The sequence below is a fragment of the Populus euphratica genome, unplaced genomic scaffold (genome assembly GCF_000495115.2).
Source record: "Populus euphratica unplaced genomic scaffold, PopEup_1.0 scaffold538.1, whole genome shotgun sequence".
NCBI lineage: Eukaryota > Viridiplantae > Streptophyta > Magnoliopsida > Malpighiales > Salicaceae > Populus > Populus euphratica.
Window position 1 is genome coordinate 13,486 of NW_011500413.1, and position 26,936 is coordinate 40,421.

A 26,936-nucleotide genomic window follows, 5' to 3' on the forward strand; every position below is an offset into this window, starting at 1 on the left:
CAAGTGCAAAATGATGATATAAAACCATGATAAAAATGCACTTTTAAGTACTAATCATTGATATTTTAACGTTGACATTTATTGTTATCATTGTTTAATCATTACGTTCATCTTTCATCTCAAAGTTCTTATCAACTTCTTTATTATTATTATTCTTGTTGTTGTTGTTGTTATTGTTGGTATTGTTGTATTATTGTTATCTATAATTTATACAATTAACTTCCCTATAGTTCGACCCCGATCTTGTCGAGTTATTTATTACTTCGACACTCTTGTACTTGGGAGAAGACATCAATCTTTTGGTCGTGTTAAGTTTTTGGTGCCATTTCCGGGGATGTAAGTTCTTGTATAAATTATAGTATTTATTTTATTTTCTTCTTTCACTTTTTCTTGTACATAACTTTGTTTCTCTTGTTTTGTTTCTCCTTCTTTTGTTTTCTCCTTTCTTTTATTCTATTCCTACATGTGCATGAGAGTGTGGTTACGTACATTAAGTGGTAGACTTTGTAAAGTATCCTCATCATTTTCAAAAAATATAGTCGAAGAAGATAATCGATCACTTCATAATGAGAATAACCATGTTAGAATACTTAGAGACCACATGAATCTCACAAGAACAAGTGCATCATCATGCATAGTTTTTTCCCCTGTTGGATCTCATTTTTATTTTAAACCAAGCATTATTTAACTTTTACAATTAATCTCGTTATGGGTAGACCCTGATCTTGCTGGGTTATTTATATCTTCGACATTCCTGCACTTGGAAAAAGATATCAATCTTTTGATCGTGTCAATTACGCCATCACCAGTACCATAAAAACATTTATACAAGATAAATCAAATAATATCAAGATCATCAATGATGACCTGAGTGGGCTATATTTGCCGCAAAAAGCAAATAAGCCACCTACCACTTTTGGAAGACAACACATGCGGGTTACCATTGGTGGCCTTGCTTGAAGTTGTTGAATTTATCTCATCAAGAATTTTTTTGATAGTATAGTGGTGTAATAATCAAAGCTTTAGTGTGTTTCCAGAGTCTATTTCTTTTTTTTCTTTTTTTTTTTTGCTCTCTCCTCTTTTCTAATATATAGCCTATTTTATAAATTTTTTTAGCTTATCGTTATTATGAATAGTGACAAACTATGAATATCATGTTTTTCAATTATGACATGTATAAATCGTGTTATTTAAAAAAAACTATGTTATTTTACCAATATTTAAAAAAAAACTATTTTTTTAAATAAAAACCACTTTTGATGAAGGCTTAGTTTGTCCAATCAAATTAAGATGACCACACTCACAAATATTTAGATGACTTGTCTATTAAGAATAAGCGGGACATTGCAAAAAAAAAAAAAACTAAAAGGAATCAGCCTTTTGTTGTAGCAAAAGATATTATGCACTCTCTCGTAATTCATTATATATTAGAGCAGTGTATTTTTTAAGAATTTTTACTTTGATCCTCAAACTTTTATTTTAAATGATTTGTCTATTTTAAGCCAAAATTAGCCCCTAATTGCATATTTTCTTAGGAGAGAGGAATCAATTTAAACCTAAAGGACTGAAGTAAAACTCTTAAGGAACATGGGGGCGGGTTGAAAGTTCAGTTGAAATATTCATTTTAATCCCCAATATTTTCTTCTTTTTTTAGTCCATTTTTGTTTGGAGGAGAGAGAGGTGTCCCTAGATTCCAACCTAAAGAGAGAAAGTGGCTATTAGGGAAGATTTTATCCATTAAAACAATTGATTTTTATGTTAAAAGGTTTCATATGATGAGGAGGGTTACGTTTAAGTGTGTTTTTTACCTTGAAAACACCTAAAATGATTTGAGCTTGAGAAGAATTTTTGTTTCCGATAGATTTCAGGTTTTAAGGCGATTTGTTAGCTTTTAGGTGGCCATAGAACGGTTTGCCAAGGTCTCTAGGGGTGTTTTTTTAGGTGTTTTTGGTAAAAAAAAATAAATTAAAAATAAGATTTTGGGTGAAAAGATAAAGACCTCGTTTTTCTAGCCACCACAGTGGCCGAATTCTAAGTTTCTCAAATGACATATCGTAAGCTGACACAGGCGATGTGTCATTTTTTTAATTATTTTGGGTGGACAACATGTCCTCCATCCCATTAATTTTTTTTAAAAAAAAAAGTTTAAAGGCTTGCGCTTAAGCCTAACGTTGCCAACTCGCATGCAGGCAGTTGCTTTATTGGGGCAGGCACTAGGCCTGAGTTCCTAGTCTCAGCAATGCCTGACCTGGTTCTTTTTTTTATTTTACAATTTTTCTTTTAAAAAAATAATGCATTATTTGCGTATATCTTTTCAAATAAATTTTTGATTTGTGTTTTAATTCAATTATGATTATTTTTAAATGATATTAAATGTATTTAATTTTTAGAGAAGTAGGTATGATTCATCTGTGTTTTTTTATTAATTGTTTATAGATTTTTTTTAATATTGATTTTTTTTAATATTTTTCATATAAGTAGCCTTGCATTGATTTTTTCTTTAATTAGTGTTCAATAAATTTTATGTGTTATGTGCAGCCTTGCATTTTTTTTATTTATAATTATTGTTCAATAAATTTTATGTGTGTCGGTTTCTACTATAAATTTTATGTGTTTTTCTATTACAAATTTATCTTGATAGAGGAATTTATTAAACATAACTAGATAAATTACTCGTGTAGTGATGTTAGATATCTTGATTTTTATTTTTCACTTAGTTTTCTCAATTTCATTTTTGTTTATTATTGATGAATTGTTTTGCTATATATATGAAAAAAATCTAATAGAGGAAACTATTTGGCCAATATTTATCCAAGAAAGTTTAAAGGTTTTTCCATTCTAAGACTAATATTTGAGATATGTACCATATTTATTTTATACATTTAGTCCATACATATAGATCGATATATAATATATGTTTGCATATACTTAACTAAGTTTTTCATGTCCTTTTAGTAACAAGGAGTTGACAAATATTCGTTATTCTTTATTTACTAATAGTTGATGAAACTTTATTTTTCACCCAAAAACTAAGTTTTTATATTTTTTTGTTCATTATGCTATTTTTTATTTTATGTTGCTCAAATAATGTTTAGATTTTTTATGTTTCTTTATATTTTATAATTTGATTATTATATAAAATTTGAGATAATTTAAGCAAGTATTTTATATATTACTTATCTGTTGTTTGAAAGTAAAATTATAGTTTTTAATGTTACCACCAACTCTTCATTAGAAAACGTCTTTTTCTTTAATTATCTCGTAATTAAAAACAACGCACGTGTTTCCATAGCCTAACATATGTCTACACAAGGTCATATACGCAATCAAAAAGTATTGGATCTCCGGATTGAAGTTGGATCTTAACATGAAAACTAACATTGTTATAATTAAAGAAGTTAACAAAACAAAATGAAGAGTAGATTGACTCTATCAATATAAAAAATAGTACGGGCAACGCACTTTACAAATATAAAAAAAAATCTATGAAAATGTTGAAATTAATTTTGTTTTAATTGAATAATAATAATAATAATAATTAATAAAGGATAAAAGGTGCTCCGCTCCTAAAAATCAATAATTCACGAGCAAATTATTTGATGGAGTAAGCTCTTGAGCAATCAGGATTTAATGAGATTCTTATGTTAACTGAATTTTTATTTTTACTATTATTATTACTACTACTACTACTATTATTATTATTATTATTATTATTAAGTTTTAATTGAAAAATAGATCAATTGTTCTTAAAATATTTTCTTTTATATACACTAGTATTAATTTGAATGGTGATTTCACAAAGCTTGTGGATAAATTTAATATCCAAATTCCACAAAATATGATTTAATATGAGAAACTATTAAGTTAAAATGATAATAAAAAAAATGGTAATTGTGCCCTTTTCCATGAAAATCTGCATGGAGGTGGGTATGGAGGGGCTCTTATCTTCATGGATTCGGGGTTGCTGGTAGGTAAACAAGTTACTTAATTTATTCGGGCATGGGGATTTGTAGAGTATCCTTGATTTAATGAATTTATAACTAAATAATATATTAAATTAATAATTTTTAAATAATTATCTAAATTAATTTATGTAGTTTTTTTTATAAGTCACTTTAGTTACTTTGTTTGATAAATAGAAAATATTTTATTTAATAAAATTTATCATGATAAAAAACTACATGGACATCAAATGATCAAGGCTTGCCTCCTATACATGCAGGATTGGAAATTATTTCCAATTTAAATGAAGATGGTAAAGGGGCTAAGAGCTTTTTATAGAGTTTTAGCTCTGAAATCTATATTAAAAAATAATATAAATTATATATTGTTTCTCTCCTAATCATTTTAATTTTTTTATTGAAAATGTTATTTAACAAGATATTAAAAATTAAATAATTATATATTAAAATCTTAATATAAATTAGACATTCATACATCATTTTGCCCTTTTAAGAAAGCATTAAAGGGGCAAAATTTTGAACTTTCTTTTTTTATATACAAAATTTTGATTTTCCTTATCTTATATAAGAGAAAATTAAAGTAATACAAAAAAATGGACAGAATTTCACTCATAAAATCCTCTAAAAAATTGTATTCATTCATTTTCCATCAACATATCTAGACGAACAAAACTTCATTTTCCCTCAGTATTCTTAAATAAATTTGATTATTAATTTATTTATTTTGAATGTAAATGATCTATTGAAAATATGATAACAATAAACTTATTCTTCATGTAGAAAAGCAGACACAATCATGACCTTATTGCTAAAAATTATATTTATAAAAAACACTCAAGGTTTACCGCACCATGACTTCTTCAACAATTAATTTTTCATTCCAAAACAATTCTCAGGAAGCCTCTGACAGACAAGTTTCCTCGATCCTTTCCACTATTCATCCATGACAGAGCATGTTCGAGTATTATTTTTTAAAATATTTTTTTATTTAAAAATATATTATAATAATATTTTTTAAAAAAATAATTTTGATATTAGCATATTAAACCTTGATTTCATAGCTAGCTTGAAATGTTCACATAATTAAAAAATTATTTTTGAAAATAGCATATTAAATTTTATTTTTTTATATTTTAATAAAATTAAAATTTAGTAATTTTAATTTGATAAGATATATCTCACTAAATTAATATTTTATCTCATTTAATTGAAAATCCAAATTTCAACACAACTTCAAAGGCATTGTCAAACTTGATAAATAATAGGAGCAGTAATCATCACGAACAGCCAAAATAGGTACTCCACTTACATTTAAGTAGAAGAATAACATGCGATTGAGACAGTCAATCAGATGAACAAAGAAGGCTTTGAATAATAAATAAAAACAATCTATGATGATGGAATATCAAAGAGGGGAGATCTATGTTTCAAACCAAGTAAGAATGAATATATGTCATTTAATTTCAAAGCACTGCACATGTATTTTTTGACTCGTTATAGGAGAAATTCTCAATAACGTCCAACAAGATTCTGAATAAAGAAATAATCATTGAGTTAATAATAACAAAGAATCACAGTTTTGACCCTTCAACAGAAAGAATATGAGATGAACCCTACTATTATAAAATTCTCAAAAGAAAAAAGGTTCAAACCCTACCATTAAAAAGAACATTTTAGATTCTAGTTCAAAGAAATTGCCAGATAAGATTTCAAGTCAATCTAACCAAAGATGGAATCTAGAGGATTGCTAGATCGGGTTTTTATTGTTCCATTAAACTATCAACAGTTGCATTACGTATAAAATTCATCTGACAATAACTATAAAATTAGATAAAATATTATTAAAAATAAAATTAAAATTACAATATGAATAAATTTATTTTATTTTAAAAAATAAAAATAAATTATTATTCACGTTCAATGAACAATGCAAATGAAATCAATTAACTACACTAGTTTTTTTAAGAAGAAAACTATTCAAATAAAGACATGTTTTCATTGTTTCACTGTTCACTAAACAATAAATCACGATTCAATATTTTGCCGTATAAGAAGCAACTCCTAGTGAGCTGCTTTCCTTTTTCTTGCGTTTTAAATGCAGCAAACTGTAGGATTCATAAACAATAACAAGTGTTTATTTAATTAATTAAATAGCTTGCAAAATAAAATCATAGAAAATATAACGCTACCACGTAACCAAACGGGTTATTATAATTGTAGATTGAACTGAAATAATGTTTCTGCCTATTAGTGTAGTGGCTGAGATACACGAAGGGCACTCTTGAGGATTGAAAGACATAGGTGCCTTTGAGTTATAGCTCTCAAATTAACCTTTGGTTTTGCTGATACACTGATTTGCAAGGGCTATAGAACAATTTTGATCAGTTTTTCAATTTGAAATATAGAAAATTGTAATTTTTTCAATGTTTATGGAAAATTACACATTCGATTAGCTCCGCACCACAGATGAGTGTTGGAGCATGGTCTTTCAATGAAAGCGCTGCACAAGTTATAACATCTTCACCCATGCTTGACTTGTCATCTGCCATCTGAGTTTATTTTCCCAACCAACTCGTATCTTGAGTGGCTGCAATGACTTCTTGGCAAGCTTGCAAAAATAAATGAAAAAAAAAAATAACAGTGAGAAAAGAAAACCAAAGCTTTTAAAAAGTAATCTAGAATTAGTCAAGGTGATTTAAAATACGAAGATTAAAATTTAATAATATATTTTTTACTAATAAAAGACTTATTAAAAAATTTAATTTGAGAAAAAAATGCAAAATCATATATTTATAAATTCAATCAAATTTTATTTAAGATTTAATTGAATTTATGGAGAATTTGATTGTAAGAAAATTTAATTTTTAAATTAATTTAGGCTTTAATTAGAAAAAAATAAATTTTAAAGGTGAAATTATAATTTTTAAGAGTTGATTTGATTAAATTAAAAGTTTAATTATATAAATATCAAAGTTTAATGGATAATTATAAATTTAATTGAAAAAATTTAAAATCAAGGACCAAGATGGAAAAGGAGCATAAATATATGAAAATAACCATCCCAAAACGACGCCGTTTCATCTCACCAAACGGACACTCCACGATCGCCATTACTCCTGCAATAACAACGGTCGGTCGCCTCATTATTTGGAGGCGACCGCATGGCATTCTCTGCTCTATACAAAGCCAGAGAAAGGCCGTAGAGAAAGAGGAGATGAAGCACAGAAGAATACCAGAAAAAAAAGACAGAGGAGACGGAGAAGAACAGGGCAGCACAAGACAGACGCGAACAGAGAAGCGGACGAACAGAGGCACAAACCCAAAAACAACAGGAAGCACCCACCAGAACAAACAAACACAGACAATTCGAGCACGCCATCGCCCTCGTCCAGAGGAAAAGTAAACGAAAAGAAAGAACCAGAGGAAAAGTACACTAAAGGAGGAGCAGAGAGGTCCAAGGCGAGCCATCGCCTTCGTCCTGCTTCCAAGTAAGTTTCTCCAGCTTTGCCAGATAATTCACCAACACTGTGCACTTGCAAATTTAATTACAGCCACAGTGCGTGAGCAATTCACCCACGCACGCTTGCAGGTAGAAGCTAGCCGGGTCACTGGCTTGGGCCAGTGACCAGGCTCAGACCCAGCCCAAAAGAAAGAAAAGGATGAGGCTGGGCCTCCAGGCAGCGCAATCTGTTTTGGATTAGGGTTGTGTTTTGCAAAACACAACCCTTGCACCATACCCTTTTATTTTTATTTTTATTTTTATTTTTATTTTTATATTTAATTAAATAAATCTTTTTTTATAACAGAAAATTTTTAAAAAAATTCATGAATTCATTTGAATTTATTTATAGGTTCCTCACATGTTTTTATTTTTAGATATTTCATTGTATAACTGATTTATAGATCTTTATTGTGAAATACAAATATAGTGCATGATATATTTTTTTCTTTTTAAAAACATAAAAAAATATGCATTGATTTTAAAATGATTTTATTGGGTTATTCATCGATGCCAGAGTTAGAGATATACCATGTTTTTTTACTATGTAATATTTATCAACACTAAAGTTGGAAATATTCATTGTTAAATATTCACTGATACTAAAATCAGGAATATTACAAATAAATTATCATAGTATAAATCAATAAATTGTTAGCAATTTAAAACAAAATCAGCAATGCAGCATGTCTCAGACAGGATATTTAAGAGATGATAATATTTTTTCTTTTACGTAATCAATTTTGTACCATAGAATCTTTGTTAACTAGCTAGAGTTTTTAGTGACCATAATACTAGTTAATGACTCTTTAAGCAAGACTTACCTTATCAAAGAACAAGATGCTAAAAATATATTTTTTTCATAGATTATTTTTAAAGTCATTGCAATGTCGGGTGCAACAAGACAATTGAATCTCAAAAAATAAAGTTTAAAAAATGTTGTTTGGGTCAATTTAATTTTTTTTTCTAGTTTTTTCTTTTAGATTTTTGTGTTATTTTTTTATATTGTCTGATTTTTATTTATTTATTAGTTGAGATATGTTTTCTAACCTGATATTGAAAATATTTTAAGGAAAAAAAAATATTATTAGATTTATTTATAGAATAAAATTACAAATTTAAAGTTTACATCGCAACTATTTTTATATATTAAGCGGAAAAGAACATGGTTTTTTATATTTGTTTATTGCTTTTCTAGCTTCTTTAAGCTTCAAGATTGAAAATTTTATGAGTAATAAAGTTTACAGTGTGTGTGTGTTTTGTTGTATGGTTGATTCAACCCATCATGTTTCATGGCTCATATTCCTTTGCAATTGCAAGTGCTCCCTCACAGCTCCTCATAATGGGAACGAAGTCTTCCTAAGACCAGTACACAATTCTTAACAACTGAAAGAATCGATAGCTGATCACAAATTCATATACAGTAGATATGTAGAATGAACTGCTATCTGGATAATCCATAAAAAAAAAAGTATAAAAAAAAGTATTACATTTCCTAATGGACTCCTTACCCCAATGAACAGACTTGATTCTTGTTGAAAGGTAGCGGCTATTTATCCCTCTCCTACAGGGATTTCTTTATCTCTGTACTTCTTTTCTACCTTTGCTTCAATTCTGTCCTACTTCAAAGTGATTCTTTCGGCTCGAGAGTAAGATGTGAAGGCAGAAAAATTAAAAAAAAAACAATTACTAAAAACTTTGATTTTAGTGTTTATAGATTATATTATCAAGAAGGAACTCAATAGAGGTGATTTTCCCCTTGAATGAAACAAAAATGAAATATATGGATAAGAAAATGAAATGTTAACTGGAATTATATTTTTAATCAATAATTTAATTGCTTAATTTCTAAAAACTATTTAGTTTAATCACTGTAAAAATTTAAAAAAAAATAGATTTAAAAAATCATATCGCAAAGCATACTTTTTGGGGATCATAGAAAGCAGGTTGTCTACTTTGTATTTTGTACACATAAAACCACTTTTGAGTGTATGTTTGGAAAATGGTCTAAAAACCACAAGATACAGGGGATCCATGATCGATGAGCCAGTAGACCCTTGCATCAGGGGAAAAAAAGAAATCTAGCTTGACAGTAGCTGGAAGAAACCCGAGGATGGTACTGCAAAATGGGATGCAGAGGATTCTTAGGGAAACCAGGAAGTGCAGGAATTGGAGGCGTTCTGAGAGACCCATAGGGTCGTTTCTTGTGCGTTTTCTCTTGCATGATTGAAGACATGGATTCAAATGAGACTGAAGTTTGCCCCGTTAAGAAAGCATTGACGATTAGTGTTCCCTCATCGTTGGCAAGTCAGCTTGATTGGGTTGTGGAATCAGATTCGGTTAGCAGCCAGGCCATGGAGGATGCTGCGTCTCTTTAATTTTATTTCCATTAATGGCAACTCTGGGAACAGTGGCCTTTCTTCACGTTTTGAGAGAGGGAAGTTGTGGCATGTCATTAGCAAAGCGGAGCTTGATTTCATAGTTAGCTTGACTATTACCTTTTCTGTTTTTTTCCGCTGTTTCAGCCACTCACGTGATGTTCTATAGCTTCCTTTTGAGTTAACGAACATGGAAACAACAAATTAAAGGGATTACAACCAATCAATGAAGTCTAATGTAAAATTAACACTATTTTTGGCTAGTTGGTCTACTGCATGGTTAGCCTCTCTGTGTGTAAAAATTGTTTCCCTCAACTGTCTTCTTAACAATATATTGAAGCTCATAAAAGGTCTCAAGTTTCCAGGATCTTAAGCTTGGGCTTTGTGTATCGCCAGCAACTCTGCCTCACTCGAATCAATAAAGCCAGCAGTGCAGGAGAAATAACACGTGAACACACCACCAATTCCAGCTGGTCCTGGTTTCCCCCATTGATGCTCACTATGTCTTGTTGGAAAGACTTTTAGTTATTTTTATTGGCTTCAATATTATATTCTTTCGATTCAAAGCTCAGAGGGCACGAGAGGCACACATACATTAAGAAGAAAAGGAAAGAAACTTGGAAACCAAACGGGATACTAATTACACAGTAATATGCATGATAATGATTACCGCTAAGCAAATGGCCTAACAGCTTATATGTCAAACTCCTCAAAGACCATATAGGGGAAGATGCTCGACATCGACCCAAACATCTTGCGCCATCAAGGTCATCACTTTTCGTTGGGCTCTAACCGTGTACCTCCTGATCATGTCATTAGCTTCATCTCTCTCCATGAAGAAGACAACCCTGTCTTCGGGAGCAAGGCCTTTCTGCTCTACAAAACGATGCCAAGAAGAGCGTAGAAGAACGGGTTTTGGGTAAGCTCCAGTCATACGGGTTGAGAGACAAAACCTCCATGCATTATCAGTAACATCGACTGCTTCAAAATTCATCATATGGGCTCCTTCAGGAATTGGAAAAGCCTCAAGGACATGGGTTGGAATTGAAAGAGCATGGCTTATGTGGGATGGTTTTAGTTTCTTCGTGAAGAGTACTTGCACTGGTTCCATTCTTTTTCAGGAGATACAAGAGTTTCTGTGAAGAGAGAAGGCTCGTGTTGGAGCAGAGATTAGCTCTATTACCTTGTAATCTAAATGGAACCTATAGGCAGTGGATATATAGAGATAGTGAAGATGGGATTTGGTGTTTTGAACTATGTATCTCCAAAAAATATTATTTACAATTGGGCAGCATGAGCATGGCCAGTAAATGTTAACTCGCAACTCCAGAACACTAGCGTGAGCACTTGCGCAGTTGGCCAGCGTGAGAATATATACTCTCTTTCTCTGTTGTTTCTTAGAGTATATATACTGGTTACTTAATTCCAGAGCTACCTCGTAATTTTTCTTAGATTTATTCTCTTCTCCGGAACGGGTGTTGGGTATTGATTCCAGTCAGACGGGTTGACAAGCAAAACCTTCATACATTATCAGTAGCATCGACTGCTTCAAAAGTCATCATATGGGCTCCTTAATGTAAATGTGACAATTGTCTCTTTCTTTGTTTCTTTGAGATTGTAGGGACCACCCGCACCACCTAGATTGGTATCTTAGATTATAGTTCATTGTGGTGGGAGGTTAATATTTGTTCATTGTGTATATCCTTGGATTTTGTATACACTATGAACGATGGGCTATTTATCCAATATTCCAGTCGTTGATATTTGTTTCTTTACTGGTAATCAACGACTGTAGGTGAGGATGGGATATATAGAGATAGTGAAGATGGGATTTATGAACAAAAAAAGTTTAACCAATCATTAGAGTGTAATTATTCCTAATAAATTTGGGATTTTTATTATCTTTATCTCAGTCATTATTAATAATAAATATATGGTATGCGATTATTATTATGGTTAAAAGGTTAAACAAAAAGATGAGAATTTAGGAACATAGCTAAATTTTCTCATGAACACTCAGTTAACAAGAGAGATCTATTCAAAAGGAGGTTGCTAAATTTCTTTCTTCTTTATTATCATTTAATCTTGTAAATTTGTGGAACATAGCTAAAAGGGAAGACCTTCGTTGATGAACAATGCTAAGATTAAAAACCACTTCGGGATAATTTGTATCAATTCTACCGTCATATTCTTAAAGCTTCTCAGCTAAAAACTATCATCGATTTTTAAGGCTTTTAATCTTTTTTTTAAAATGTACTATTTTTAGACAAAAATGTATCATTTTATAAGAAACTTGTCGTTTTTCATTAAATAATTATACCAAAAGTTTTTAATCGGAATAGATTTAATAGAAAATATAGTTTATACGTAAAATTGATACGATCTCATTGGTTCAAGGGTGAGGTTTGCCAGTAATCTTTTCATTCTAGCGAGTGCACCAACATTCAATAAAAATTAAATTCTGTCCACTCACACAGTCCTTTATCTTATATATCGGAGGAATTACTAGAAAGCTGGGAAGGGAAAATACCATTTCCTTGCATAGTAATCTGAGTTTCAATTGTTAACTATTGCTGTTTTACTTGAGTAGTAATTTCTTCTAGAAAAGGATCCTAGCTGATGCTATATTTCGGGATTGTAGATGCTTTGAGGACAACCTATATACCTCCATTCAAATAAATGGAAGCAGATTTTCATGGAAAAGGGCACAATTACCATCTTTATATATTTATTATCATTTTAGCAATAATAGTTTCGCATATTAAATCATATTTTGTGGAATTTGGATATTGAATTTATCCACACGCTTTGTGAAATCACCATTGAAATTAATACTCGTGTATATACAAGAACAAGATCTGTTTTTCAATTAAATAATACGGTGATGCTTGCAAGTTGGTGGTGTTTGGTTTGGTGTCTCTTTTTTCTTCGGCCACTTCTCCTGTTTTGTTCTCAAGGACTTGGTCGTTTTTTTCCAGGCTTGGTGGGGCTTGAGTTTTCTAAAGGTCTGCTGGTTGTCCATCACAGCTCCCATGTAATGGATTCCTTGTGTTTCTCACTTTTCATTTTTGTTTTTATAGAGATGATAGATCCTCCTTTGGAAAAAAGGTGGGATGGACATGGCCTTGAGGTGTGCTAGAAACTGCAAAACCATTCTTGATTTGGCTTTTATTACATGAAGTTTCAAAACTATAAGCCCGTTAATTAAATTATATAAGAAATTTTTATTCTTTTAAAATATAAGATATTGCTCGACTATCTCTATCTTTCCTTTTATTGCTTACGTACAGAAAACACAACAATATCTTATCAAGTCTCTTTCCACTGGCTTATATGACTGTTTAATATTTTTATCATGCAATCACCAAACAGTAAGCACGACTGCACGACATCATCCTTTCCATCCCTTGACTACCTCCCTACGCTTCCAGTATCTTTCTATATATATCTTAGAGCTTTACTTCAAAAGTATCCTCCTAGAAACAGTCCATTATATAATTTATATTACTCAAATTTCAAGAGTGTAATTATCTCAGTCATTATTAATAATAAACATATGGTATGCGATTATTATTATGGTTAAAAGGTTAAACAAAAAGATCAAAATTTAGGAACAAGAGAGATTTTTCCAAAAGGAGGTTGCTAAATTTCTTTCTTCTTTATTATCATTTGATCTTGTAAATTTGAGGAACATGCTAAAAGGGAAGACCTTAGTTGATGGACAATGCTAAGATTAAAAACCACTTCAGGATAATTTGTATCAATTCTACATTCATGTTCTTAAAGCTAAAAACTTTCATCGATTTTTAAGGCTTTTAATCTATTTTTTTAATAAAAAAATGTGCTATTTTCAGACAAAAATATACCATTTCCATGCATATACACCATTTCCATGCATATATAGTAATCTGAGTTTCTAATATCTAGAAAAGGATCCTAGCTGATGCTATATTTCGGGATTGTAGATGCTTTGAGGACAACCTATATACCTCCATTCAAATAAATGGAAGCAGATTTTCATGGAAAAGGGCACAATTACCATCTTTATATATTTATTATCATTTTAGCAATAATAGTTTCGCATGATAATAATAATAATAATAATAATAATAATAAAATCCAGTTAACGTAAGAATCTCATTAAATCCTGAATTTTAGAAGCTGAGCACCTTTTAATTACCCTATATTTATTATTAATAATAATAAAATCCAGTTAACATAGGAATGATAGGGCAAAATTTCAACATTAAAAGAAAAGCTTAATCTTTTGAGGCGGGCAGGGAATGATAGGGCCAATGTTGTAAGAATGTTACTGTCTTTCTCCCCTCCTTCCCTTAAACCAGGAGGAACCGGGAGGAGGATGAGTTGCTACTGCTGTTTGGTTTGGTGTCTCTCTTTTTTCTTCAGCCATTTCACATGTTTTATTCTTAAATACTTGGTTGTTTTTCGGTTTCCTCTCGTCCACCCTGGTGGGCTTGATATATATTTTTTTTTTCCAGATTTGTTAAATTAAAAATAGAAGGATTTTACTTGAGGGGACGAGAGATCCACCTGATCCCTTTTTTTCATAATAATTTTATTTTTTCAATATAATGTATAAATTTTATTTTCGAAAGATTCTATAGTTGTATGCATGAACTTGGAGTTTAGACTATGTTTTTAATTTCCTGTCTTCTATCACTAATTTCAAAATATATTTTTATTTTTTTTTAATAAGAGCACGTCATATTTTACTATTTTTTATAGTCATGGCATGCAAACAATCACAACAACATAAACAGTAGTGAGGAGTCAAGTTAAAACCTGTCATAAGAGACCGAGATATGTTCTTTGTCAAATTCAGTGATGCTTGCAAGTTGGTGATGTTTGGTTTGGTGTCTCATGTTTTGTTCTTTTCCAGGCTTGGTGGGGCTTGAGTTTTCTAAAGGCTCACGTTGACGTCGTCCACTGCTGGTTGTCCTGTCGATGTAATTATACCATGCAGGCGATGACAAGGTTTTTGACTGAATAAGGACCGTTAAAGATTCTATAGTTGTAATCATGAACTTGGAGTTTAGACAACGTTTTCAATTTACTGTCTTCTGTAACTAATTTCAAAATGTTTTTTTTTAAGCAAAAATCTCCTTATTTGTTTTACACTTTTACTATTTTTTATAATAATGATTATTATTAATACACAATAAGCAAATAATCATAATAACATAAGAAGAACAACAAGCATAATAACACAAATAATAGCAATTGATCGAGTTAAAACTTACCCATGAAAAACTAATATATGTTCTCTATCAAATTCTATATATGAAATGAAAAAGACTTCCAAATATGGTGGTGATTGCATGTGTGGTATAGTTATATTTTTAAAAAATTTATTAATATTTTAAATTATTTTTTTATGTTTTGAAATGTTTTAAGGTGCTAATATCAAAAATAAATTTTATTAAAAAATATTATTTTAATATATTTTCAAGTAAAAAATATTTTAGAAAGCAATCTCTATTAGTGGTGTAATATAAGAAATATCACTTTTTTTAAATTAATGAAAGATCTCAAATAATTAAATATTAACTTATAAAACCTCTTGTCAATTGATAGATATAAAATGTTTAATCCATAGACATAATTTTTATTATATAACTCTTAAATGATGTATGAATATATAATTTATATTAAGCTTTTAACACATAATTATTTAATTTGTAATTAATATCTTGTTAAATAACCATTTCAATTAAAAAATTAAAATTATTAGGCGTGATGTAATGTATAATTTATATTATTTTTTAATATAGATTTTAAATCTTGTCTCAACCTCTTTGAAGGCTTTTAGAGAGTATCTGAGAGTGTGGTAGTGATTGTTTTTTAAAGTTTTTTTCATTCTAAAAAGATTTTTGATATCAGTATATCAAAATAATTTAAAAACATAAAAAATAAAATAAAATTTATTTTTTTTATTTTTTAAAAATAATTTTTGATATCAATATATCAAAATGATCTAAAAACATAAAAAACATATTAATTTAAAATAAAAAAATTAAAATTTTTCAAAAATACTTTTCATTTACAGTACCAAACACTGCCTTAACCGCCTTACCTGCCTTAACCGCTTTACCATCTTCATTTAAATTGAACAAAATTTTCAATCATGCATGTATGCTTTATTGGAGGCAAGCCTTCATTTGAGGTCCATGTAGTTTTTTATCATGATAAATTTTATTAAATAAAATATTTTTTATTTATCAAACAAAGTTAACTAAGGTGATCTAGTAAAAAAAAACTACATAAATTAATTTAAATAATTATTTCAAAATAATTAATTTAATATATTATTTATTTATAAATTCATTAAATCAATGATACTCCGCAAATCACCATGCCCGAATAAATCAAGTATTTGTTTACCTACCAGCAACTCCGAATCCATAAAGGTAAGAGTCCCTCCATACCCACCTCCATTTAAATAAATGGAAGCCGATTTGAATGGAAAAGGGCACAATTACCATCTTTATTTATTATCATTTTAGCCTTACAAGTCTGAGCTCATCATAATAATTTTATAAAAAATAAATAAATAATATTTAAGTTAACTCGAATTAATTTATTAAATTCGCGATTAAAATTATGAAACTATAATAACCCTGTTAAAAAAAACAAATTATAAAGCCTAATTTTTAATAAACTCATTGTTAAAGATTGAAAATGAACAAAATTTGATATAAAAATAGGATACAAGAAAACAATATGAGTTTATTCGAGTTAACCCACAAAACACATGACTTAAGTATAAAATCGAGATAACCTCATAAAAAGTAAACCAAAATAATTCATAGAGCCTAATTCATAATCAACCAAATGTTGAAAAAATAAAATAGAAAAAATCCCAATAAAAAAGTTAATAAAAACACGAATTAACTAAGTTAACCTGCCAAACCCGCAACTCAAGTAATGAGACTGAAATAAGTTTGTATAAAGCAAATCAAAATAAATCATGAAACCTAATTCTCAATCAACCTAATGCTAAATGATGAAATTGAAAAAAAAAATCAATTAAAAAAGAAAAATAAAACTGGAGTCAACCCGTTAAACCTGTGATAAGGGTTACAAAATTGAGTTAACCATATATATAAAACAAACCACAATAAGTTATAAAACCTAATCTCCAATAAACTAAATATTAAACTATAAAATTAAAAAATATATATATTTAGAAAAAAAAATAAAAAAATACTATTGAAATGAATAATATTTTACAAGATAATGCATAATAAAAGCACCATCTTTTTTAGTTTATACTAGATATTTAACTTGTGTTTCACAGCTAATTAGCTTTTTCTTTCTCAACAAAAATAAGTTAACTTGAATTAATTTATTAAATTCATGATTAAGATCATGAAATTATAATAATCCTATTAAAAAAAAATTATAAAGCCTAATTTTTAATAAACTCATTGTTAAAGGTTGAAAATGAACAAAATTCAATATAAAAATAGGATACAAGAAAACAATATGAGTTTATTCGAGTTAACCCACAAAACACATGACTTAAGCATAAGATCGAGATAATCTCATAAAAAGTAAACCAAAATAATTCATAGAGCCTAATTCATAATCAACCAAATGTTGAAAAAATAAAATAGAAAAAATCCCAATAAAAAAGTTAATAAAAACTTTAACTCAGATCAACACGAGTTAAATGATCAAATTTATAACCTTGATCATGAGATTATAATAACTTCAATAAAAAACAAATTGAAACTAAATTATAAAGTTTAATTTTTAATTAACTCAATGTAAAATGATGAAATTGAAAAAAAAATTATCAATTAAAAAAAAAAACTGGAGTCAACCCGTTAAACCTGTGATAAGGATTACAAAATCGAGTTAACCATATATATAAAACAAACCACAATAAGTTATAAAACCTAATCTTCAATAAACTAAATATTAAAGTATAAAATTAAAAAAAATGTATATTTAGAAAAAAAAATAAAAAAAATATTATTGAAATGAATAGTATTTTACACGGTAGTGCATAATAAAAACACCATCTTTTTTAGTTTATACTAAATATTTAACTTGTGTTTCACCGCTAATTAGCTTTTTCTTTCTCAACAAAAAAAAAATTATATGTAGAACTTTTCAATACTTTTATGTATTTAAAAAAAATTGTACATATCAAACCTTAATGATTCACATATAAATAATTTCTTCTCGTGTTTTGAAAATATTCTCGACCTTCAGCAACCAATTAGGCGACCCATCATATACAATCCATTGCATAAAACGATTCTAGAACCTCTAAGTAACATAGCAATGAATAAAAAGGTGATCAATGGTCTCAATTTCCATATCACAAAGAGAACAACAAGCATCATCATGACTAATAATTTTACTGTAGGCAAGAAATCTCTTAATGCTCAAACTATCCTGCAACAACAAGTACAGAAACATCTTAATTTTAGGAGGAAATATACATTGCCAGAGTAAAGTACCAAAATTCTTAGATGTTGGATGCCAAATATCATCAATGAGAGCACAACCCGATTTAAGTGTGAAAATCGCATTCTTCTCTACCTGCCACACTCTTCTTCTATCAGCTGAATCAGAAATATATAAATTCCTCTCTATCTCAGCAGGAAGAGACTCCAAACGCTGACACTCCCTATTTTCAGCTTCTTGTATAGCCCCACATTTAGCATACATGTCAATGAACGCGTTTGCTATGATCACACTGATTCGTTGTGTTTTGTAACGATGATGTAGTTTCAATGGATTCACTGACCAAATTCCAAGCAATCCAATTGACCACAAGCAGAGAGCACACGAACTAATGTTCTCCATTGGAACAAACGCAGCCTCCAGCATGTTACAAACCATTCTAAATCTTCCTTTGGGTGGTTACCCAGCAATCATGGCACTCCAGGAAACCACATTCCTCTCCGGCATCTCATTAAACGACATCCTTGCCAGCTCTAGCTCACCGCTGAATGCTAGCTCTAGCTCACCGCTTTTAGCATACCCATTAACCGTACTCGTCCAAGAGAACACATCTCTAACTCCCATGGTATCAAAGATCCCTCTCGCAGAATCCAAGCAGCCACATTTCACATACATCATGATTTACATTTCTAGTTTTACATATTCGTGAAAACTCTTCCCTAATCTCAAACCCCCCTTCCGCGAGCAAGCTGAACGAGCCGCTATCATAGTGACCTCTTCTGGCTCTACATTGCCCTCCACTCAAAAAGCTTCCAGGTCTCATCACAACAGTTTCGCTTAGAATACCCATCAGTCGTAGACAGAAAGTCCATCTCTAGCAGGAATTCCATCAAACAAGTGTCAAGCAAAACCCAAACAACCACGCAGATCATAAAAACGAGCCAACCCATCTTGAAACAACATAGCAGAAACAAAACCCATCTTTCGAATACCACAATGAACTGATTTCCCTCCTAAAACTCTCAAAAACTGCTCGCCGCACGCTTTGGCTCCTGCAGTCCATTTCAGCCCCATTCTGAAGCATTTGGCAGAAAAACAAGAAGCCACTATGGCCCATTTTGGCTTCAGAGTAGCCTCTAATCATGGTATTCCAAATATAAGCACCGGGGTTTTGTATCTGCGAAAACAGAAGACGAGCATGATTTATATCTGCAGTGTGAGAGAGGGGCAAACGCCAAGGCAAGACTAACATGGAAAGAAAGCTTGGGGGTAGATTAGCCAGACTATAAAGGAGAAGGACTTATTTGTACTTGTTCCAAGATTGTGAGTCAAAATAATACCGCTTCTTTTCCTTCAAACGCAATCTATTCCTACGTTCCTGGTAGTTCCCCATTCTTTTTACCTAATCTCTTAATAGATATGAATGGCATCTTTGCTTAAGCTCCTTCAATTATTGCTTCCGAATATTCTCATGGTATTTGCTCTTTGTTTTTGAGGATCCAATTAATAAGCAAATCATGGAGGCTTCGCTGTTGACCTCAACACTCTCGTCTGCATTGACCGAGGCAATATCTTGGATGTGAACCAGAATTGGAATGTTGGGTGTTCTTGTTTTTGATACATGTAAAGAGGTAGGCTGAGCATCTCTTTCAAGATCTCTCTAGCTGCTGCAGCGATGCCAAATCGCTTTCTTTCTTCAAGTTCCTTAGCAGGAGTATTGTATACCAACCAGCTTTCTTTGCGTTTTGCTACAGGTTTGGGGCAATTTTGATGCCTTTTGTGAATCCCTCCATCTGGGCTTATCAAAAGAGGAGGGGGAAAGAAGTAAGTTTCTCTTCTCAGTTTCAGTGCATCTTTATTGAATTACTCTCACTATTCCCATTACGTTCTGTGAATTTTAAAGGACTAGGCATGTTTCAATTCAGTACTGAGCTACATATTTTCTTGATGGTTGCTTGCTTGCTTCAAACTTCTTTACAAAAGGGGGGAAAAAAAAAACTGTCCTCTTGAGACATCACAAAACCAATCAAACTTCACATAAACTAGGAAGGAAAGGGGAAGTTGGAATCTTGAGTTCACAGGCTAACGGTGGAGTCCAGGTTACAATTGCTCTGCTTAAACAAATCCGTTCAAGTTAGCGTTCTGTTTTTTCAATTGAAAAAGTTTGAATATATTGTTTGTAGGGTTGTAATATTTATATGTATAATTCTCAAAATATTAATTTAACGTAATTCAAATTTAAATTAAGCAATCCAAATTTTAAATACTAGTAAAAAAAATAGATGTTAAACCAGTATGACTCAGCTAATTTATGAGTCTAAAAATAATTTAAATAATTAATAAAAATATAATTTATTTTAAAAATATTCAAGATAATATATTTTTTTTTTAAATATTGAAGTGATAATATGTTAGATCAACTCACGTCATCCTGGTTAATTTTATAAATCTATAATCTGAGTTATGGGATCATAATAATATTAAATGAAACAAATTATAAAATTTAATTCTCAGTAAATTTATTGTTAAATAATAAAATTAAAAAAACTATCAATATAAAAAACATAAAAAAATAATGTTTTAAAAAAATAATGTTTTAAAATAAAATTATGAAAATATTATCGACAATTTTATAAGGTTTTTTTAAACCTTGATTGCACTAAATTTTTAACCTAAAATATAATAATATTATCACGTGATTTCTAGTAAAATTTTAACCTAATTCTATATTTAGATTGACAAATATGATTAATATTGTAAAATTAGATAATATTTTAAAAAAAAAAAAACAAAATTATTTGTCTAGAACGGAACAGGAAAGTAGTCCCAGCCAAAATTTGGTTGGAGTTCATGGAATGAACTGAGATTATAAGTAGGAAAAATTTGTTCTGGTTTATTATATTTTTTAAGCTAAACAAGATATACCGACTATTCTAGACTTAACGGAACAAATTAGACAGTCTCGGCGAGTGATTGTCATTAAAATTACCAGATATAAACGTAATTTGTTTATTTCAATATTTGTTATTAGCACATGTATAGTATATAACTCATACTATTAGAGACGGAATCTGATCACATATAATTAAATACATATTCAAGAAACGAAGAACAACAACATCTTTATTTAATTAGACTGGTGCTAATAACATTGATTATCACTACAAACACAAACATAAACACATACGTATCATTCTTCTATCTGGACATGGCTGAACATGCAAAGCTCCATGCAAATAATAGCTAGTTAGCTCTTGTCACATCACCCCAAGCCTCCTCACCAAACAGCATGATACTCCTCTTAGCTTCAATCCTGAACTGTGACCCCAGGTTATGGTCATCCTCACGATGAAGAACAACCTTGTCACCAACTCTCAGTCCATAATAAGCAACAAATTTACGCCAGCCCTTAGAAAGTACTGGCTTGTCATAATCTCCATCTCTCTTCAGGCAACGAATAACTCGAAGCTCACCGCAGCTATCTTTAACATGCAAATCAACAAGATTATTTCCAGCAAAATCTAGATGCTGCAAGCAATGAGTTGGGAACGATAACCGAAAACGAACATCAGTATCGGTCAACTCTTTGCTGAAGATCTGCATTTTTTCTCTCAAGGGTCGTGAAAATTGAGAGAAATGGTTGCGTTTAAGCTATCTGCTGGATTGATAGTTTCTTGCAGCGAGCTTGTTGATTTATAATAAATAAAAACTAGCTAGCTACTGTATTCACGGTAGAAAGACATCGAGCGAGAGATTTCGGAAATCTTGTTCATTTGATCGATTTCGCATGGCGTTATTTAAATCTTGATGGGTTATTTGTAGATAGAACAAGAGAAACGCAGGCTTATGACTACGCTTCTTCAAAGACTACATGAGGCGGGAGGTACGCTCGTATTGCCTCTCGTGCACCTCGTTCGTTCTAACTTGCGAAAACCGAACACTTGCTGAAGATCTTGCATGCTTGTCTAAGTGTTTAGTGAGCTAGAGCATTTTGGGCAACATGGGCAATGGCCACGGACCCCATTTAATAAAAAAACTACAAGAATAAATAAGGTTTATTTTTCAATTATATTTTATGAAATGAAAATTGTTCTTTTCATTAGTAGACATACATGAAGAATAATAAATTAAAATATATTTCTTAAAAAATATATTTTAAAAGGTTTCATTTATAATTTTATCGAGGATCCCTATTCATTTTATGTCTGGGTCATGAACCTGGGATAATGTCCCCTCTTAAGAGACGAGGCTTTCACTCCTCACTTCAATTATCTAGGATCAGTATAACATTGAGCATTAACAAAAAAAAATAATTACATGTTTATGGAACTATTATTCATGCTCAATAATTTTTACAGTGCGTAACTTAAATATGAAAATGGAGATTTATATAATACATTGCATAAGATTTTTTACCAGTTAATTGTATTTTACCATTATTATTGGCTCTGTGATTTTAGATAAAGCTGGTTCTTGATCTTGCAGGCATGTGCTCTACGTCCGCCCAAAGTTTCATCAATCCGCAGAGAGGGGGAGGGATACATCCTGCATCATCTTGAGATTTCTGCGCGGCTTTTGTTCGGATAAGCAACAAGGTGCACGATATTGTTGAAGGGCAAATCCTTCCATGCCTGTCCAAAAGTTGAAGTCATTTTCAATTCAAGGTCCACAACAAATTTTTTATAATATAATAATGCTAGAATTACGCTCGATCTGTTGAAGTCATTTTCAATTCAAGGTCCACTATAAATTTTTTATAATATAATAATACCAGAATTACGCTCGATCTCTGCAGCATGCATCCAGTAATCGCTTTTGGATTTCGAGTTCCACTGATTTCAGATGCTGCGGTGTCTGTGTTGTATACATGTAGCCCAAAGAATAAATTAGAAGGGTTTTGAAGAAATTTGCCACACGGGATCATGTCTGTACTATCGACCGAGACCGTCAGCACTGTGGGCGTGCAACGACGTTTCGACTCGGAGGAGGCTATGTGATTTCTTTTTCACAGGCAGCGGGTTTTTATCCCTTAATTTTCCCCAAAGGGTTCCTATTGATATTAGAAAGGATAGATAGTTTAGAAAGAAAAACTAAAAAAAAAAACATATTTATCCCTTAATCACATTTATTTTTATATTTTGTATTTCTCTCTAACCTGAAACATGTTTGTTCTTTTTATATTTATATTTGTACTTTCTATTTTAAAACAATAATCAGTGCATTAATTAGACAGACAATTACAATCCAATCACAATTAGTTTCACAATTTACACGGCTGAATCTTGAAACACCAGCCCAGTTATTGGCCATCTTAAGCTTCAAACGCAACTGCTGAAACCTTCTAGCTTCCTCTTGACTTCCACCTTGAAGTGCTTCACCGTTAATGCCATGATCATCCTCTTGAAAGAGTTACCACTTATGACCAGATTAATCCAAAACTGTATACATTGAGTTCTGTTCCAGCAGCATAGAGATGAAACGCACGTAACTGTTGCAAGGCATGTTCTTGAAACTTATTTTGGATAGAATTTGGCACCTTCTTGCCTGGATTTTACAATGATGACCGCACTCTCCCAGTAAAATCCTCTTCATCCTTCTAAGCATCAGCTTCCAGATCATGATAGGAATCTTTGAAATCCAGGTCATCATCTAGGAACTGGTTGCAGCTAACAGGCTCCATAGAATTATGAACCTCGGAACCTTTGTTCTGCCTCGTCGCTGTCCTTTTCTTTGACCGGCCAGTGCTTTTGGTGAATTCATCATCTTCTTCCATGTTCCCATTCAGAGCCTTGCTTGCATCTCTTCTCCTCTTTATTGAATCAGTACTTTCGTTGCTACCGCTACTATTTCTGTCTCCCTTATTGTATTCCCTAATGGTAGATTCAATGGTTTCAAGCAATCGATCTCCATACTTACTGACCTTGGCCCTGAATATTGGAAAAATGTCCTTTCAGCCCTCAATAACAGAAAGAATGCCCGCCAAATAATCACCTCACAGCCTAAAATCAAAACTTACTTTCCGATGCCATTGATCTCCAGGAGTTCTTCCTTCGTTCTGGGAATTCTTTTGCTCAAGTGTTGCAGCGTGGCATTACTACACGGAAACAAGGTGGGCGTATCAGGAAAAATATTCCAATAGATGGCTCCTTTCAAATTCAGCATGATTGATATATATATATATATATATATATATATTGAAAAGGAAAAACCTGAAAGCTCACCCAAATATGTGGTACGCCATAACACCATCTCCAGCTTCTTTCAGAAGAGCAGTTCGAAGCATTCGCAGAGCAGAGAATAGTTTGGCCGACAGGTTCTGTCATGTTAAAAGTTTAATAGATGGCCAGGGATCTCATCAATCATGATGAAGGAAGAGAACAAAAACCCAAGACATAAGCATACCAAGTCCACTTCAGATTGAGGTTGGGCAGGACTACCAGCTTGCAGAGGACTTAACTTCCCGGACATGAGTGAGCCTTTTGCTGGAGTAGCCTCAGATTTGCCCTGTTTTGAAGCTTTTACAGAGGAAGGGAATCTACAAGGTGCATGAAATACCAGAATCAGCATCCTACCTGTTCATTTCAGCTACGAAAAACAGAAAGGTTAAATGATGATGGTTTGTCCAGAGGATCATAATATGTGAGGCTAAGCAAAGCACAAGGCTAAGCTTGCTGGCTTCATCCAACTCTCGGTCTCCATATTTTAGTCAAAGCCACCCTCGCTGATGCCATATGTAAATTGTAAATTTTATAACCAGTAGCTCCAAAGTTAAGCATCTGGACCAACCAAAACAAAACTTACTTGGCCAGATTTCTGACAGCTTCATCTGAATTTCTTTGCAAAAACGTGTTTTGCCTAGGTTTTGCCCAATGAAAGGGAATGGTTTAGACCAAACAATCCAACCCAAATGAACTAAGACCTGGTGTCGGTTCTATTTTCTCTTATGCTCAATATCCACATGCTTCTTCAGAGAATAATCAAGTTATATAGTTATAGTTGGCATTTGGCAATAAAACACTGGCATAAGTCTAATGAAACATGTACTCAAAAGAAGCATGCTGAAAGGCTGCACCTTAAAACAATCCTTTGCCCACCAGAGCATAGTTTGCGTGCCTTGGATTCATTCACCTGAAAGAAAATAAAATCACAAATCAAAAAACATTTAACATGAGAAATTAAACAATGAGAATGGTAGAGTCGCTCTCTCTATCACAATGACTTAAGCACTATAGAATTTGAAAAAACACAAGCACCTTTAACACTGACGATACAGATCCATAAATGTCACTTTTCTTAACATCCTCTGCAAGAAAATCCTCAATAACAAGATGACGCAATATACGGGATGCTTCACCCTTGGCTAGGTGTTTTCCAGCTCCATGAAGGCTCAAGTTCTCATGTCTGTGTCTCTTGACCTGGTTCAGACAGCAACACCATGAAGTTATGCAAGGACATGACATCTAAATAAGATAGGCATTTCTTTTTGTTCTCAGGACATACAAATTGGCTTAAGGAACCCCTGTAGACTTCTAAAATGTGAGATGATGAAAAATGCTGCCCAGTTAACTTGACCAGCTCAACCTAGAAAAGACAAAATACAAATTTTAAAGAATAAGGAAGCGACAAATGCACTATGCCTGCATAAAATAATAGCTACTACTTTCAAGTAGGCACAATGAAAATAACAAATGCAACAAATCAGTTTCAAACCAATTGCTTTGCACTCTCAGTGACATCCCTCTCCACTAGAGTTTTGATCTTGGAGCAATTATCACATGTATTCCCACAGTTTCCAGCATCAAACTTTTCTCCAAAATGCAGAAGTTGTAAGAGACGTCTGCAATCGACATCATTTTCAGAATAACTGACCTGAACCAGGAGTAGTCATATTTTAGAATGTAAGAAGTTAGAAAACAGATGGATATACTACCAGCAGCCACAATACAACAGCAAATAGTTTCATAACAGTTACCATTCGCAGGAGATTTTCAGTGTTTTTTTCCAGTATCCTATCTGAACTTTTCATAGTATTGCGACCACATCCAGCTGTCCAGGGACTTTGCTCTGCTTGTCCTTGTATAATCATGTGCTTGACTCGTATCTAGAAAGGATGAGAAAATAGATAAATAATTCAATCAAAGATAACAATGAACAGGAAAGGTCAATAAATCGCATTTATTATGACACCATTGCAAAAAGAAAAAAAAATCCACAAGAAATAAGATACATGAATTCTGTGACATTAGCTTACATAGTCGCTGTAACTGTAATACAACACACAGGATGAGCGTTGACCATCTCTGCCAGCACGACCACACTCCTGGAAATTTTGGTGAAATCGTTACTAGCTTGTGGTCATCAAGGAACCAAATACTTGTACCTCAATTCTGAACAATCAACAGTTGTAATGTGAACACCTTTAAAAGGTAAGGATATGATTACCTGATGGTAACCTTCAATCGATTTTGGAAGAGAATGATGAATCACAAAGCGGACATCTGGTTTGTTGATGCCTGCAAAAACATACCAGTTAGTACATGGTGTTCTCGGTTAATCAAGGCAGTGATCAGGAACAACAAATTATACCCATTCCAAATGCCACTGTAGCACAGATGATGTTAATTTCATCTTTGCTCCACTGCTTCTGAACAAAGGAAC

At 31.7% G+C, this 26,936-nt stretch overlaps 1 protein-coding gene and 2 long non-coding RNA genes across 3 annotated transcripts in view; 2 read left to right on the forward strand and 1 right to left on the reverse strand.

The window, feature by feature from the left end:
- Positions 1 to 154: 154 nt before the first annotated feature.
- LOC105114515 (uncharacterized) lies at positions 155 to 14,301 on the forward strand. Its single transcript, XR_840153.1, has 3 exons — positions 155 to 175; positions 963 to 964; positions 14,145 to 14,301. It is a non-coding gene; the product is annotated as an uncharacterized LOC105114515 (long non-coding RNA).
- A 4,532-nt stretch (positions 14,302 to 18,833) lies between these two features.
- On the forward strand, positions 18,834 to 22,713 carry LOC105114514 (uncharacterized). Its single transcript, XR_840152.1, has 4 exons — positions 18,834 to 19,909; positions 20,033 to 20,102; positions 21,959 to 22,331; positions 22,686 to 22,713. It is a non-coding gene; the product is annotated as an uncharacterized LOC105114514 (long non-coding RNA).
- Positions 22,714 to 23,316: 603 nt separating this feature from the next.
- LOC105114528 (ATP-dependent DNA helicase Q-like 4A) overlaps positions 23,317 to 26,936 on the reverse strand; it is a 10,357-nt gene continuing 6,737 nt past the window's right edge. Inside the window, exons 15-26 of the mRNA XM_011011091.1 lie at positions 26,865 to 26,931; positions 26,721 to 26,791; positions 26,530 to 26,598; positions 26,251 to 26,379; positions 25,989 to 26,147; positions 25,779 to 25,859; positions 25,532 to 25,693; positions 25,351 to 25,406; positions 24,681 to 24,813; positions 24,500 to 24,594; positions 24,295 to 24,372; positions 23,317 to 24,205 (exon numbers count right to left, since the gene is read on the reverse strand). Coding sequence (XP_011009393.1) covers positions 23,875 to 24,205; positions 24,295 to 24,372; positions 24,500 to 24,594; positions 24,681 to 24,813; positions 25,351 to 25,406; positions 25,532 to 25,693; positions 25,779 to 25,859; positions 25,989 to 26,147; positions 26,251 to 26,379; positions 26,530 to 26,598; positions 26,721 to 26,791; positions 26,865 to 26,931 — 1,431 coding nt within the window. The 3' untranslated portion in view covers positions 23,317 to 23,874. The remainder of the gene's footprint in view (positions 24,206 to 24,294; positions 24,373 to 24,499; positions 24,595 to 24,680; positions 24,814 to 25,350; positions 25,407 to 25,531; positions 25,694 to 25,778; positions 25,860 to 25,988; positions 26,148 to 26,250; positions 26,380 to 26,529; positions 26,599 to 26,720; positions 26,792 to 26,864; positions 26,932 to 26,936) is intronic.